Source organism: Anopheles gambiae, chromosome 2, assembly GCF_943734735.2.
Source record: "Anopheles gambiae chromosome 2, idAnoGambNW_F1_1, whole genome shotgun sequence".
Classification (NCBI taxonomy): Eukaryota; Metazoa; Arthropoda; class Insecta; order Diptera; family Culicidae; genus Anopheles; species Anopheles gambiae.
Window position 1 is genome coordinate 106,550,108 of NC_064601.1, and position 15,073 is coordinate 106,565,180.

At 48.0% G+C, this 15,073-nt stretch overlaps 1 protein-coding gene across 8 annotated transcripts in view; it reads right to left on the reverse strand.

Moving 5' to 3' along the window:
• Positions 1-65: 65 nt before the first annotated feature.
• Positions 66-15,073, reverse strand: part of LOC1270308 (uncharacterized) — a 120,833-nt gene continuing 105,825 nt past the window's right edge. For all 8 annotated transcript variants that reach the window (XM_061643672.1, XM_061643673.1, XM_061643675.1 and 5 more), the window contains 8 exons: positions 11,075-11,226; positions 9,799-9,948; positions 5,658-5,828; positions 5,414-5,593; positions 2,982-5,048; positions 2,767-2,889; positions 2,551-2,686; positions 66-2,455 (listed from right to left, as the gene is read on the reverse strand). In XM_061643672.1, the coding sequence (XP_061499656.1) occupies positions 1,470-2,455; positions 2,551-2,686; positions 2,767-2,889; positions 2,982-5,048; positions 5,414-5,593; positions 5,658-5,828; positions 9,799-9,948; positions 11,075-11,226 (3,965 nt within the window). In that variant the 3' untranslated portion in view covers positions 66-1,469. The remainder of the gene's footprint in view (positions 2,456-2,550; positions 2,687-2,766; positions 2,890-2,981; positions 5,049-5,413; positions 5,594-5,657; positions 5,829-9,798; positions 9,949-11,074; positions 11,227-15,073) is intronic.

Below are 15,073 nucleotides of genomic sequence, written 5' to 3' on the forward strand. Positions count from 1 at the left end.
TGCCCGTCGTTTCGGAGGTTCGTTTCAATTCGGAAATATGCAATTCAGCAACACGCACGCGTTGGTCGATTTTACATCCCATCAATCTCTCTTTTCATTATCCTTCGTTTGCTTTTAATCACATCGCGCTTCCTCTTCCTCCTTTACACCTCGCAGTCGATCGATCCCGAAAAAAACATCGATTTCGTTTCTTTTCCTCATCCTGCCCTATATCATGTGTGTGTCTATATTCTACTTCTGCCCATCGTCTTTGCATGTTCCTCTTTCATATCCCTTTTTCCTCTCAACCGTGTTGCCGCTTTTGCTTTTCTAGCCTGATTTTCGGTCTGTTTTGCTACTAGAATTTTATACTGGAAAGATATAACAGAAACACCGGTTTCTATGTGTGTGTGTGTGTGTTTGATAAGATATTATTTAACAACTCTTTGCCCTCTTTGCTTCACGAAACTATTGACCGGCGGTCCGCGATGATCGTTCCGTGCTCTACACACTCTACACACACCTCTGGCCTTTTCTTTACTCTTTGCTGCAAATTACTTTAAAATAATAAAAAAAAAAGACAACAAACGGTGGATTGGGGGGAAAAAAGGGTTCAACGATTCTTTGTATTTTCCTCTCGCGTCTGCTCACAATGTGTTGCGCGCATCCCTTTTCTTAGCAGGTTCGTCGGTGTGTTTCAATAATAGGGATACATTTATGCTAAATTAAACGAAATAACCGCGAACACACGCACACACACACGCACAGATAATGTACACACTGGTGCAGTTGTAATAGTTTAAAAAGTTAGAGCAAGATGAAACAGTAGTAGCACACAGCAAATTAACAAAACCTAACCTCTCCGTGTGCGCGGCACGCCACGTGCGATTGTATCTCCTACTACTAAACGGAGGTGTAATCGAATTCGAACGCTACCGTGCACGTGTATGCATGTGTCTGTGTGTGCGCGCGTTTTTAGCTGGGAATCGATGCCTACACACTTTTGTATGGTTTTCTGGTTGTTTTTTTTCATCCCATTTCCTATCGGTGGTCAATCGGGGGAACGCGAGGAAGAATTGTTCGCTCTATATTCAATTAAAACAAAAACTCATAAATTGCTAATACACCAGAAGCTTGATCTTTGCTTGTTTTCTTGTCGTAAGAGGAAGTAATGACAGCGGGTTTTTTTGTTTGTTTTTGTAGTAGTATTAAGAGTAGTAGTAGTAGTAGTATTAATAGTATTAACAATCGGCCTAAAAATCCGCAGCAGTCGTCCTCTGTGCGCGGCCCTCATCCTCCTCCAGCGCACTTATCATTACGCTCTGTGCAGCAACTAAGTATTAATAGCTGGTTTGTGTGGGGGGAAGGCTGGCTGGCTGGCTGGCTGGCTGGCTGGCTGGCGGGAGGGCGGCGTGTCGACCAAACGGTGCTGGGTACGGGTGCAAGCGCGCTCCCAAGCATTCTTCAGGCCCGTGCCCGCAAAAAGCGAGTTACTTCTTGCCTTTGGAGCGTCGCTTGAAGAAGTTATCGCGCATCTTGGGTGTGCTGCTATTGCTGCCGCTGTTGCCACCGTTGCTGTCGGCGCCCTTCTTCGCCGCTGCACTGCCACCAGTGCCAGCAGTGGTGCGGGAGGGAGGCGTCGTCGGTACGCTCTCGCCGTTCACAAGATCCGAGGACAGGTCGTCCGCGATGCTGTCGGACGATGGCACGACCTGACTGCTGCTGCTGCTGCTACTGCCGCTCGCTAATGGTACATTCTGCGATGGAATGGTCGCCAGTGTCGCGGCCGGTGCGGCCGACGGTGTGGAGACGGCCGAGGACGTTTCCATCTCGGAGCAGTAGGCCGCATCGTCGTCGGTCGACATGGAAGAGGTCGGTTGCTCGATCGCCTCCTCGCCACACTCGTCGTCCTCGCCGTTGTCGTGGTCGTTGTGTCGCTCTACCATCCCCGCTCCTGCTACGCCATGCATTTCCACGTTCGCTACATCGACACCACGCTCGGACGAGCACGCACCGGTAGCGCCAGCACCAGCAGCAAGCTGCACCTCCTCACCTTCCCCATCTTTCAGCTCGCGTTCCTCGTCGGCCTGTTGCTGTCGCTGATGACGCTGCTGCTGCTGCTCACCGGAGTAGAACTGCTGATCGTCCAGCATCAGCGAGGAAAAGCCGCTCGTGGCCTCCGCGTACGACAGGCGCAACGAGACGGACGAATTGGTCAGCGAACGGGCCGCCGAAGGGGACGGCGACGGAGACGGTGATGACGACGACGACGACGACTCGTGGTGCGATTCACTGTCGCCCGAGGTCATCATCATTGTGCTGGCGTTAGAAGCGCCCGAACCACCGCACCCACCGCCGGCCGCCATCTCCTCCTCCAGGCTCTGGTAGCCGTCTATGTGGCCCCGCACGTCGCAATCTTTATCGGTGCGCAGCTTTTGCAGCGTCGGCTCGACCTGCGGATCGTTTGCAAAGTTGGCTGCAGAGAAGGAGAGACAAAGCGGAGGTAACACGTTAACACAATTATCACAACTTATTTAGAAAGCAAGGATCAAGGGGCGACAAGATACGTACGATGGGGAGCAATAATTTCCTTGAGGCACTTGGCGACTTGTATTCTAACGTTCGGCACCGCGTCGTCGGCCAATTTGAGTACATTGTTGAACACATGTTTGCGGAAGATTTTTACTTCGACGCGATCAGTCTCGAGCTGATGGTGTGGGAAAGCAAAAGAGAAAAAAACCTTAGCCATCAGGCTGTTACAGCTGGAAGCGACTGCGAAGAGCTTACCATTTTTCCAGCCGCTATCACATACGTCTGACGGCGACGCCAGTTGCTGTAGGAGGCAAAGTGCTTATTGAAAAACTCAAACACCTTGTCATTTTGCTGGAACTCGTGGCTGCATTCGACAAACTAGAAAAAGAAACAAAAGAAACGGGACTGTAACGCATGACCGTGCAAAGAGGAAGAGAGAGCGACCACAAAAATAAAGCCCGCAAACCTACCGCATCGATGCCAGCCTTCCGGACGCTGTCGTACTTGTCCAGCATGAGCCGCATCGACAGCCCGGTCAGGAAGAGCAGACAGTTCTCCTTCCGGATGGCGGTGTGCATCCGGGCCAGCTCCATGATCTGCTGCCCGACCAGCTCGCGGAAGCGCCAGTTCATCATGCTGAGCGGCGGCTGCAGACACATGCCGAGATGGTTCATCAGCGTTTCGTGCTCGCACGCATCGATCACGCGCAGAAACTCGGCCAGCGTGCGCACCACCTCGAACTTGATGTCGTCCGAATCGAGCAGGAACTCGGTGTACGACGGGACCAGGTCGCGCGTGGCCTGCTCCCGCCCGATGATGAGCGCGATCTTGCTGATCGAGGCGGCCATCGTGCGCCGCACCGAGTCCTGCACGTCCCCGCACAGGTCGAAGAAGTAGCGGCTCAGGATGGGCCAAAACTTGTCGCCGAAGGTGAGCACCACGGCCGGGAAGTTGTACGCACAGTCCTGGCACAGCTCCATGTTGACGTTCTTCATGTGCAGGAAGTCCTCCAGCAGGTTCCACTCGACCTCCTCGTTCTCCCAGCGGATCAGCGTCTTGAGCTGCTCGGCCGCCCGGATCCGTTCCACCGTCGTCATGGTGGGCGTCACGGTGCTGCTGCTGCTGCCCGCCCCACCCGATGCTGCTCCAGCAGCCGCTGTGCCGGCACCGGCATTGTTATTGCTGCTGTTGGCCGCCGCCGCTGCCGCCGACGATTGAGATTGGGACGGCAGCAGATCCTCGTACATGTAGATCAGCTTGTTGTTGTCGGTCTCGTTGTTGTTGATGCTGCCGTAGCTCGAGTCGCTGTCATTTTGGTTCTCGTTGTCCTCCACCACCATGGCGGCCGAGGACGGGCCCGTCTCACCGCCGGTGGCAGCCGTCGGCGACGGCTCAGTGTTACCGCTGCCAGTGCTGCCGCCGCCGGCTTGCTGCTGGGTCAAATTATTGTTCTTGCTGTCATCGGTCGCCGTAGCCCCTGCGAGTGGCGCCGCCTTCGCTTCCACCAGCCTGCTGCTGCGCCGCTCGTTTCGCTCCCGAACGTTGTTATTGCTCGCATCGGACGCCTCATCGCCGGCCGTGCCCGTTTCCTCCTTGTCAATGAACTCCAGATCCAGCGCCAGCCCCGGGCTGATGTACCAGAACTGGTGCGAGTTGAAGCACTCGTCGATCGCATTCTCGTCCTCCTCCGCACCCGCCTCCATGATAAAGTCCAGCCCGCCCGCTCCGCCACCACCGCCGTCCGCCTGCTGATGCTTTGGGTTATCGCTGTCGTAAATCACGCCACTACCGCCACCCTCGCCCGCCTCCACGTCCACCCCGGCCAGGCTCAGGTCCGGCAGATGGTTCGACCCGAAGTTGTCGTCCTCCGAGTCCCAGTGGCCGTGGTTATCGAACGCATCGCTACCACCGCCCTGGTCGCCCCCGTCGCTCCCGGACGGGTTGGCGAACGCGTGCTCGAAGTTGTTCTTGAGCGGGGAGCAGTAGCGCATGAAGCGGTTGAGCGGGTTCTTCTCGTCGTAGCTCTGGTTGGCCCGGTACAGCGGGGACGGTGTCGGCGACGTGGACGCAATCGACGAGCTCGAGGACAGCGACTTGTGGCGGACGAAGAACAGGTCGGTCAGCTTCGAAATGCCACCGCCGCCATCGTCCGATGTCGAGCCCGTCGACTGCCGCTGGGACAGATGCTCCTCCACGAACACCACCGAGGCCAGGTAGGCCGCCACGTTGATGCAATCTTCCGAGCGCGGGGAGGTCGCCTTCCACGAGGCCGAGCTTTCATCGTCCGCCGACTTGACGAGCGAGAGCAGGGCGTGCCGTTGGATGGAGTCCTTGAACCGTTGCTCGTACGATTCGTAGTTTTTCAGCAGCACGCTCGCCGCCGGCTGCTGGCTGCCGGTTGCGAGCTGTCGCGCATTGCCCATCAGCTCCTGGAACGCTTCGTCGGCCGCGTTCGTTATCGACAGCTCGAGGCTGCTGTTGTACGCGAGGCCGAGTATCTGCAGCTGCGCGAACGTTGCCAAAAATCGGCCCAGATTCTAGGGAGAAGCATCGCCCAACACAAAAATGTAACACAAAAATGTAACATTAAAATGATGCTTTTTTGGAGCTGACTGCAAGAGGAAGGGAATACAGGGTTTCTCAGGAGTTCTCATAGCTGTGGGACACTGTATTGACTCCTTCTTGCGTGAAATGAACTTAATACAATGGGAATTGGGCTCTATACTATAGCACTCTTGATGGACAAATCCAATAGGAATTTCAAAGAAGCCTGTCCAAACGGGATGCCATAGAGTCCAATTTCCAACATATGAAGTTCACTTCCCATAACAAAGACTCAAGGAACTGTCTCACAACTATGAGAACCCCTGGAAAACCCTGTAATGTTACATAGCATGCATACCTTTAGCGCCGCCTTGATCACCCACAGGCTTGTGTCGAACATGAACTTCTTGTACGCCGGCACCAGCACCTTGCGCCGCTTCTCGAGCGTACAGAGCAGCGCAATGAACGGCATCACCTCGGCGCACGCCTTGCGCACGGTCCAGATTTCGTCCTCGCACAGCTTCATGAATATTGGCAGCTGCAGAACAGGGTTAAAACAAGGTTAGTAATGTAATACGCTTGAACGTTGCCCGCATACTTACCAAATTTTTCTCGAACACCTCGTTGCCCAGGACTTCGCACATCACCGGAAAGGCGGTGGCACACTCCTTGCGGACGAAGTTGATCTTGCAGGTACACATTTTCACGAACCGGGTGTACAGGAGCTCGTGCGTCTTGGCGCATCCCACCAGCGGGGCAATCTTCACCATCAGCTGCGTTTTGGCAATCCCCGAACACGTTACGGCGAAGCGGATGCATTAAGCATTTAGGATTGTGTTGGTGGAAGGTAGGAGAAAACCCATAAAGTCGATGGTGGAATGAAAAGAAAGAAAAACGAAACATTTGGAGAAGAGGATTAGAAAATGATTGTAATCGGTGTAGGAGAATGAGAGAGTTTGTTGCGCGAAAATGAGAACAGGCAGTGTTGTTGTACCCTGTTGGCTTCTTCGAGGTGGTGGTATTGAGGATAACCATTTCATTTCACGCCCTACTCGTCCTCCTTGCTCACATGACACGTCGACTGGGAAACAACCTTTAGGCGAAAGCGTCACACGGCCTAGCTCATCAAAGCTGGCTGTGATATGAGATATCGGATCGAAAGTGCACCATTTCACAGCCACTTTGAGAGACAGGACATGCGTTTGTACCGAGAGAAAGGTCCTGTTGGAACACTGCTGTACTACGTCACTGTAGAACTGTATAAATACATTTAATCATTTTCACACGTCACTTTATCAAACACACATACACACACACACACACACACACACACACACACGATTGCGCACTTTAAAACTTCGTTGAGATGGTGGCCTGCTGCTGGTGGTGGTGAGTTTACGCCACCGTGACGCTCTTCAAAGCTGGCTGTGATATGCGAAAAAGGAATCTTCCCTTACACAATGAAGGACGCATTTCACAGCCACTTTGAGAGGGTCAAAGTGACAACGAGGGACACGTTGTTGTTGTCGTTGATGTAAGTAACACTTCCTCCCACGCTGTACATTGCTCAAGAGTGGTCAAACTCGTCAAAATGGCTGTGATATGAACTTTTCTTAAATCGACACGGCACAACCATTTTTACGACCTGACCACGAGCAGCCCCTGTTTTTCCACACTTTTCAAACTTCTCATATTGATTTTTTCACTTTTTATTCAGTAAAGATGCATCAATAGAAAAGATTTTACATATTTTATCTATTGCAGCTAGCTAAAGTAAGGTTTCTCAAAATATGTCGCGCTGTGCCAAAGATGCAAATGAAACGGATTATCAAAGGTTAAACTCGAATTCGAATCACAAGCAGACTAATGAACAAATATTGAAAATTTTGCATTGTTTATGTTAACCGCCAGAGAAAATCATAACATTTCGATATAGTTCCAAAAAACATCCAAACAACATGGCAGGGAAACATTACGATTACGCGCATGGGATACAGAGACGAGACAACCCGAGATAGATAGAGAGAGATTAAGAGAGATAGAGAGTGAGAGAGAGAGTGAGAGACCAGATGTGTTTCAGCACCCGACCGAGCTCATCAAAATGGCTGTGATATGATAGTGAATAGCGGAAAACGAGTCCGGTTTATTTGGTGATAAACACATAGCCACAACCAATTGATGAGCCCAGTCCGTTGTGTGTGGTTTTTCGCATCAATAGGTTACGGTACTGCGCTCTTTTTTTTGATAGGTAAAGATAAAAACAAACCTTTTGCTCTTTCTACTACTATTTCCTGATGTCTGTTCTTGTTATCCTTCACGCGAAATTGATGAAACGCTTTTCGTTTTTGCAACGTTATTTATAAACGATTGTTTTTACTATGAAACACTAATAGTTCTACTGCTTTTTTCATTCTCTACTTTACAAGACCATCGCTACTGGTAAAATCTATCTAATCAGGCTTTTCATGGATCGAAACAAACTACACGGGCATAAAAATGGCGAGTGGCAGTACTTTACGTGAACCATCATATGGTTCGTTTTTGATACGGTTTGTATTACATTAACTCTGTACGACAGACCAAGATTTAAGAGGTGAAGGAAGATCGTTAAGATCGTTGAAAGATCGACTATGATGAAGGAGCAAAAAAGAGGTCTTTCAAGTGAAGCCATCGCAGGGCGATTCTTCGATGCAGGTAGGTAAGTGACGCATTGCTCATCAAAGCTGGCTGTGATAGCAACTATCAAAGCAAGCTACAACAACCAAGTTTGATGACAATGCATGGCACCCAATATATTGTTGGCATTTTTTGTTGAATTTATTTCGTTTGTGGATTAAGAAAATGGGACGAAAGAAACGACGAGACCAATCGAATGGAACAGATTGAAGTAGAGTTTAGAACTAAATTATGCGCTGGTAATTTATTTAAGGAAAACAAAAGATGTAAATTCAATTATAAAAAAAATATTTACTTAAAAAATGAAACTGTTGTAAATATTTGTACCGTAAAATAAAATAAGAATTGTTAAATGATACCTAGAACGTAATTAGAAAAATCAAATCACAAACAATATGATACACAAACAAACAAAAAGAGCCTAAGCTTAAGCGAAACGTTTTTTTGTAAAACATTATAAATCTTAGTTATAAACAAAAACATTAGTAACAAAACAAGCAAACAAAACTCACAAAACTGTAAAGAAACTCTCGGCACACACAAAAGACAAACAGAAAAATCTAATAACACAAGCCAAGTAGCTAACAAACCACAGAACACACCACCACCACCGCATACCATGAGAAAATGAAAGAAATACAGGAAAGCGAACAACAGTTTTAAAATTTCTTTAATATATGGGCAGACGAGAAAAGAGCGCAACTGTAGTAGTACAAAGGATGCATATGTATCGTATTTTATGTAGCAGCTAGCTAAGTAAGATTGTTGGCATACGCACAAAATCGGTTGCAGAGAGATATCACCGGTTCCGCTTTGCCACTTATATACCATTATACCTTTTTACTTCTATATTGTATCTATCAACATGAAAGACAAGGTAGTGAGATCTACCAGTACTAAGCCGGCGCCAGCCGTCACGGGTTGAAACGCCACTATCTCACTACCCATGTCTTTCTTGCAGACAAAATACAGCCCAACGACACACCTGTGTGCTTAGTAATTCCACCATCACCGGAGTAGCAGTTGCAGTTATAAAACACACACGCGCACCAAAAACAAGCAAACACACACACACACACAATACAAAATCAAACCATCACCACTAGTAGTAGAAGTAAGTAGGTAGAGCTAGAAAGAACATCGGGAAAAAAAACATCACACAAGTTGTAGAGAAATGAAGCAATCGAGATAATGACCACCATTACTTATGTTTATTTTTCTTCACATCACTCATCTTTAAATCTACTTCATCCCAACACCACACTATCTCGTTGAAGTATAGTGAGAAAGCGTTTTACCAAAGCTAAGTAGTTTCTACCACTCTTATACACACTACCGACTACCACACCTCTATTGAATAATAATTGCAAGAAAAGTACATACAATGTAAGCGATATTCTATTTATGTCCATAAGAGATGTCTCACCAAAAGCTGAGCAAAGCTTTAGCCAAAGAATATCTACTAAGAATATGTAAGATTACTAAGATACGAATGCATCTTTCTCAAGGTGCATAGAATCAGATCTATAATAGAAGATTTTCCTTCTGAACGAACAGCCGTAGTACAGAGAAACCCTAGAGCATAAAAGGAGAATCAGCACCATGATGGGCTCTCTCTGAAAAAGAGCCAGGGAGAGTTCCTCTATGAAAAGGTCGTTCACTTGAACGAAAAGGCCAAGAAATGGATTCAACACTATAGACGAAAGCAGTATACAGTAGTAATCATTTTCATAACGAATAACTCAATGTTATACTATACGCCTTTCTCCTTTTAACAGAATTTCATCTCCGCACCTCAGTGTAATCCACTTCCCTAACCTATACACTGCGAAGGGTACGGTAATCACACTTTATGACACTCGTTTTAACAGCACACTTTTCACACCGCTAGATAGTATGCTAATAGTAAGACGAACAGCCCTCACGAAGCCCAGGTGTACAACAACAAGCCCTTGGCGCACGGTTCTCCGTTCACATGGGGCATGATACGCACAAGGAGAATTAGCGAGAAAAATCAACCTCGCAGGGTAGAGGGAAGCAGTAAGAAAGCAGAACGTATATACTTACATGGATGTAGTTGGTACACATGTCCATAAACTGCTCGTTGATCGGCTTGCTGACCAGCTCCTCGACGATGTTCAGCTTGATCGTGGTCGCCCGGTCCAGGTAGCCTTTCTCGATCAGATACGTCAGCGATTCGAATGTCGATGCACGAACCTACGGGAAGGAGGGAAAAAGGTGATTGCATTAATCCAACAAAATTAAAACGGGCAGGTGTCACATGGGTAGGACGACACTACGGCACAAAACCGGAACATTCTAATTTCCGCTAAATAATTCTTGAACCTGAAGAGCTCTCCTCATCGTCCCAAGAGGTGTGTACCACTTCATTTCGGCAAATGAGGCAACTGTAAAAGTTTTGAAGCCTCCTCTCGTTTGAAGCAATAATTAGAAACCATGCTAACACACATCACTTCGCACAAATGAGAAGATGAAACTGTTGATGAACAGAAGGGCCTCTTGATGGCATTTAGCAAAAAAGAAGGGAGAAAAAAAAGGAACATCAGCCATGCCGGTTCCATCCAGCAACAAGTAGCAACAGCACAGTCACACAAGCAAGACGACACCACATCATCAAGACTTGTTTCGGTACATCATCACGGAAGTTTCACTTGCTGCATCAAGGAAATTCCAGCAAAGGCGAGGACACCCCGCCATCGTCACATCCTCATCGTCCCCGCGCCTGTTCGCCAGCAACATTGTTAACATTATGTAACGCAAATGGGGACAACGAGCGATGAGAAAAGCTGTTCTTTTCGCCTCCCGCTACCACCCAAAAAGTGTACACGTTGTATCCTTTTTCCACTATTGCGCGCTGTCTCGGTCGCGCGCTCAAGAAGTGGACTAAGGATGTGTCGCTCAGAAAGCTCAGAAAGCTACAGCCATATGCTAGCAGGCCACCGAAGAAGATGGCAATGGTGATGGTGGTAGAGACCACACACACGTTTCAACCGGTAGAGCTCCTTCGCATGCGATGTAAATGGGGCGTGAGAATGGAACCACCACCACCGAGAGGATATGAACTGACGTTCGCGGAGATAGTTTTGATTTTTCCTTTTCCAACAACACCACCACCTGGCCACCCTCGGTCGCGGTGAGGTTTTACTTTTCATTGGGCGTAAAAATGGGTGTGTTGATTACTGTTACTTCATCAGAAGGAAGCGGGAGGATTCTATTGATACTTCGCTGTCGTCGTAATGGGGGCCGGGAGTGGTGATAGTTTCTTAATAACTTTTACACGTTCGGTGCCGCGCACTGTGTCCCGGACTGATTGCACACTTACATTCGGTTCGTCTGTTAGGTAACGGACGATGATCTGCAGTATCTTCTCCAGGAACGCTTTGCTGAATATGCTCTGCTGGTCCTGGTCTCGGTCAAACCAGCTCGCGCAGTACTTCTGCAACCAGCAGGCCAAATACAGCCGTACGGATTCATCTGCAACGAAAGGGAGAAATAAGAGGAAAAAAAGGGAAATGTTAGTAAAGCACATAATATTTGCAACAATTTTGGGCAATTGAATTGGGGAACAAACAAAACCACAAGCCACCTTCCCACAGGTGAGTTTTCATTCATCGATTCAGAATATCATATACAAGGAGGGGAAAGGGTAAACAAGCCCATATTGGGGGCAGAGCGGTCCTTTCTACTGCTTAAACAAGAGCAGCCTAAGTGGAAATAAGACTTGCGTACACAATTTTATTTTTTGTCGATTTCATCACTACCCCTCTAAGCGGTGTGTGACGGTTCCCCACAACATTGCGCGAACCGTACAAAAGTACACGCAATATTATAGAGTGTTGTGCAGAAAGAGAGAGAGAGAGAGAGAGAGAGAGAGAGAGAGAGACAGAGAGTTTCAACTGTGTTTGCGTTTCATTTCAAATTAATTTGGTTTCTCGTGGGTAGGTACTCCGCCTTCGCTTCGGCTCCTACTACACTTCTGGCTAATTAATTTACCTTTTCATCGGTTACAGGGGTGCGCACAGCACTCCAGCGGTGGGTGAGTGGGTTTGCTGGGAAAAATAAAGGACCCGAGATTCGCGCCCTCGCCAGCCAGCAGTAATAATGAGTGCAACTTTTTTCATCATCTAGCACTGCTCTAAGGAGAGAAGGTGATTCGCGTTCCGCGTCGAGCAACGGCGCATTCATTCATTTGTTGTAAAACAGTTTTTTTTGTTTCTTGTCGGAAAGGAACGTCATATAGCATTTTTGCTTAACTATGAAGGATCAGAGGGAATATGATGTTCTGCTGATCGTGCGGGATGGGTAAAGCTTGCCACACCAAAAAGAGGGTGCGGCGGTTGGGATGTGGAGCAGGCAAGAGCAACGTACTGCGAAAACTGTTGAAGAACTTTAAAGGCACAAACCCCTTATTCTAAAAACCACACACCATGCGCCCCAACAAGAGTCGAGAAAAGCACAACCTATTAAGTGTGTTTCAATCAAAAACTTATGGCAACGAGTAGCGAACCATTGAAACACCGAAACTGAAGTCACACAAAAGTCTTCAATGGAATCACCTTTACCTTAGGCACACACATGGCATGGCATCCTCAAAAACCGCCTCCAACACCAACATTTTTGGGGTTTAGGGCATCAGAAACCTATTTGAACCTATTTATCGATCTGCACGGGTTGGGCGGTGGTAGGGGCTGGGCAAAGAACTCACAAAACTATTCCTTTTCATAGCGGTTGGGAACCATTATCAAAGCCCAAAGCACCAGCCCCTGGTTTTTGCGGGATCGATCAATCGGAGATGTGGTAAGAACCGGAAAGGGACGACAAGGAGCGCTGTCCTTTACAAACTATCGAGCTGACAGTTACTATGCGGTTACAAAGCACCAAAATCAACCGGTTGATTTATGCTCAGGCGTCCCCCCCCCCAAAAGGGAAGAATTTTCCATATTTTCTCTTATCGAAACAGACTGAAGTGAGCAGCCGTTGCAAGACACCCAGTTTGATATATTTTTCATTAAAATCTAAACAGTTTTCCAAACATCCAGCATCTATACAATTGCAATGAGATCACTTTTTATTGGGCGTTGGTAGTTCAAGAACACACTTCAAGACGTCGATTATGCTGACATCTTTCCGTGCGTACACCACCATCACCTTCCGCGCCGTACCACAAGGGAGCAGCAGATTTGTTGTTGCAAACATATCTTGCGCTCTCTCACTGTCTCTCTCTCTCTCTCTCTCGTTTATCTTATACTCCTCCACTCCACGCACAGCAAAGAGAGAGAACAGCACTGAGAAAGATAGAGCGCTGGACGCTACACCCTAATAAATCGAGGTTATGTCATGTACCTTCTGACAGTAGCAGCACCGAACGTCCTGGTCAGGTGCGAAATGATGGTTCAGTTCAGAAATCTCACCCACGATTTGGGGGAAATATTCCAGATGAAATTTAATACGATTTTCTATATCACGAACACCATGACGAGATTCCTTTGCCTTTTCTTGTCACAAGAACCTTTCATTGGTGGGGTAAAGATATCCGCGATCACGTTTTTTTTGTAACAATGCACACCATTAAACTGTCACCCGCGAGACTCACTGTCGCTAGGTCTATTATCACAGCCATACTGCTCCCGTATCATGTGATAACGATGCTTCCAAGCGCACCCACGAGATGCATCTCACATCCTAACCGTTTTCGGAACAACAATATCACAGGCACACGGTGTACTGGGGCGCTGGCTCGTCATCTTATCACAATCGCTACTCGCGTGTGGTATGCCAGCCACCGCACATTGGTATTTCCTCGCCCGAGCCAAAATCGGCGCACAACACACACACACACACCTTTTCTTGCCCAACTGTGGCAGAACTGGACATGCCGATGCTGCACCGTCGACTGGCTTTTTTCGCGTGGGGGAGTAGTTCCAACGTACCAGATGGCACACACACACACACTTGTGTGTTTTGCGAGTGTGCATGCCGTGCTGTTGGGATACACATTGGCAAAGCAACAGCTAAAACGGGATGATATTGTTCTCCCACGTGTGAGTATGTGGGTGATTATGATAGTGTGACGGTCGTCGTCGTTGTCGTCGCCGTGGTCGTAAGCGGGTTGAGCGTGAGAGCCATTAGAAGGACTTTGGCCCACCGACTGTGTGCACAACACACGCACACACGAGAAAAGCGCCCTTACGTTCCATCACCAACACACACACACACATACACCCCCACCCACTCTGTATTCCTTCTGATCTTGGAAAACGAGCGGAAAACAGGTCGGAACATGCTCAGCATCCCTTCAGCATCGATATGTCCCTTCTTCAAGAAGAGCAAGAGAGAGAGATTTAACGGAAAAACGGAAAGAGCAAATGTTGCTTCTAACACAGCCAAATACACACACACACACACATACAGCGACCAATTGTGGGAGGATGGGTGGGCGATTAGTACGTACGGTCCTTGCATGCAACACGACCATTAAGGTACACAGGACCATTATTGGCATGTCCTTTGCACACACACACACACACACACAAACACGTATACAACACATTCGCCCTCTCTCACTGATAAGAGATAACGCGCATATACGCGCGAGTGGTGGTTGAATGTGCCATTACCGTACTACCACTACCACTACTGCTGCTACTGATGCTGGAAATACTACTACTAGAAGTCTTTCCCGCATTACTACTAATACTACTACTACTACTACTACTACAACCAGCACCTGTCCCTTCAGGGAAGGCGGCAGAGCGATCCTGCGCGTGCCTACCACGCTACAAATGTGCGCTGGTCGTAGTGCGGGGGGCTGGCGGTGGTGATGGCTGCCGTTCGGCCGTTGTCGTACGATAAGAGTAATTGCTCATCTTAAGGATGCTGCTGCCACCATTAACCGTTGAATCTTCTTATTGAATGAAGTGAGAGTGAGAGCGGTTCGGCAAAACCGTGGGTGTGGGACTCGCGTCAGGGCGGAACTTGCTGTGCCTCTGTGTGTGTGTGTATGTGTGTGTATGTGTGGGGGTTTCGCGAAAAAGCGACAGAAAAGGGAGGATATTTGAATAGAGCAAACTCAATAACGATTTGCTGGAAACAGCCTTTCTGCCGAAGGAAATGTTTATAGATCATTATTTTGTTCGCAAAATTATTTTCCAACATATGTAAAAATGGCGGTTTTTCCGGTACAGGTTTTCCGTTTAAAGTATATCGAAAAATTAGCAGCTGTTATTTCTATCACAGCTTTCCACATTTGTCCAATTAATAATTGAATGTTTGGTGCATAAGAGGATCTATAAGAAGCGTACGTGTGCACAGACACGTATCA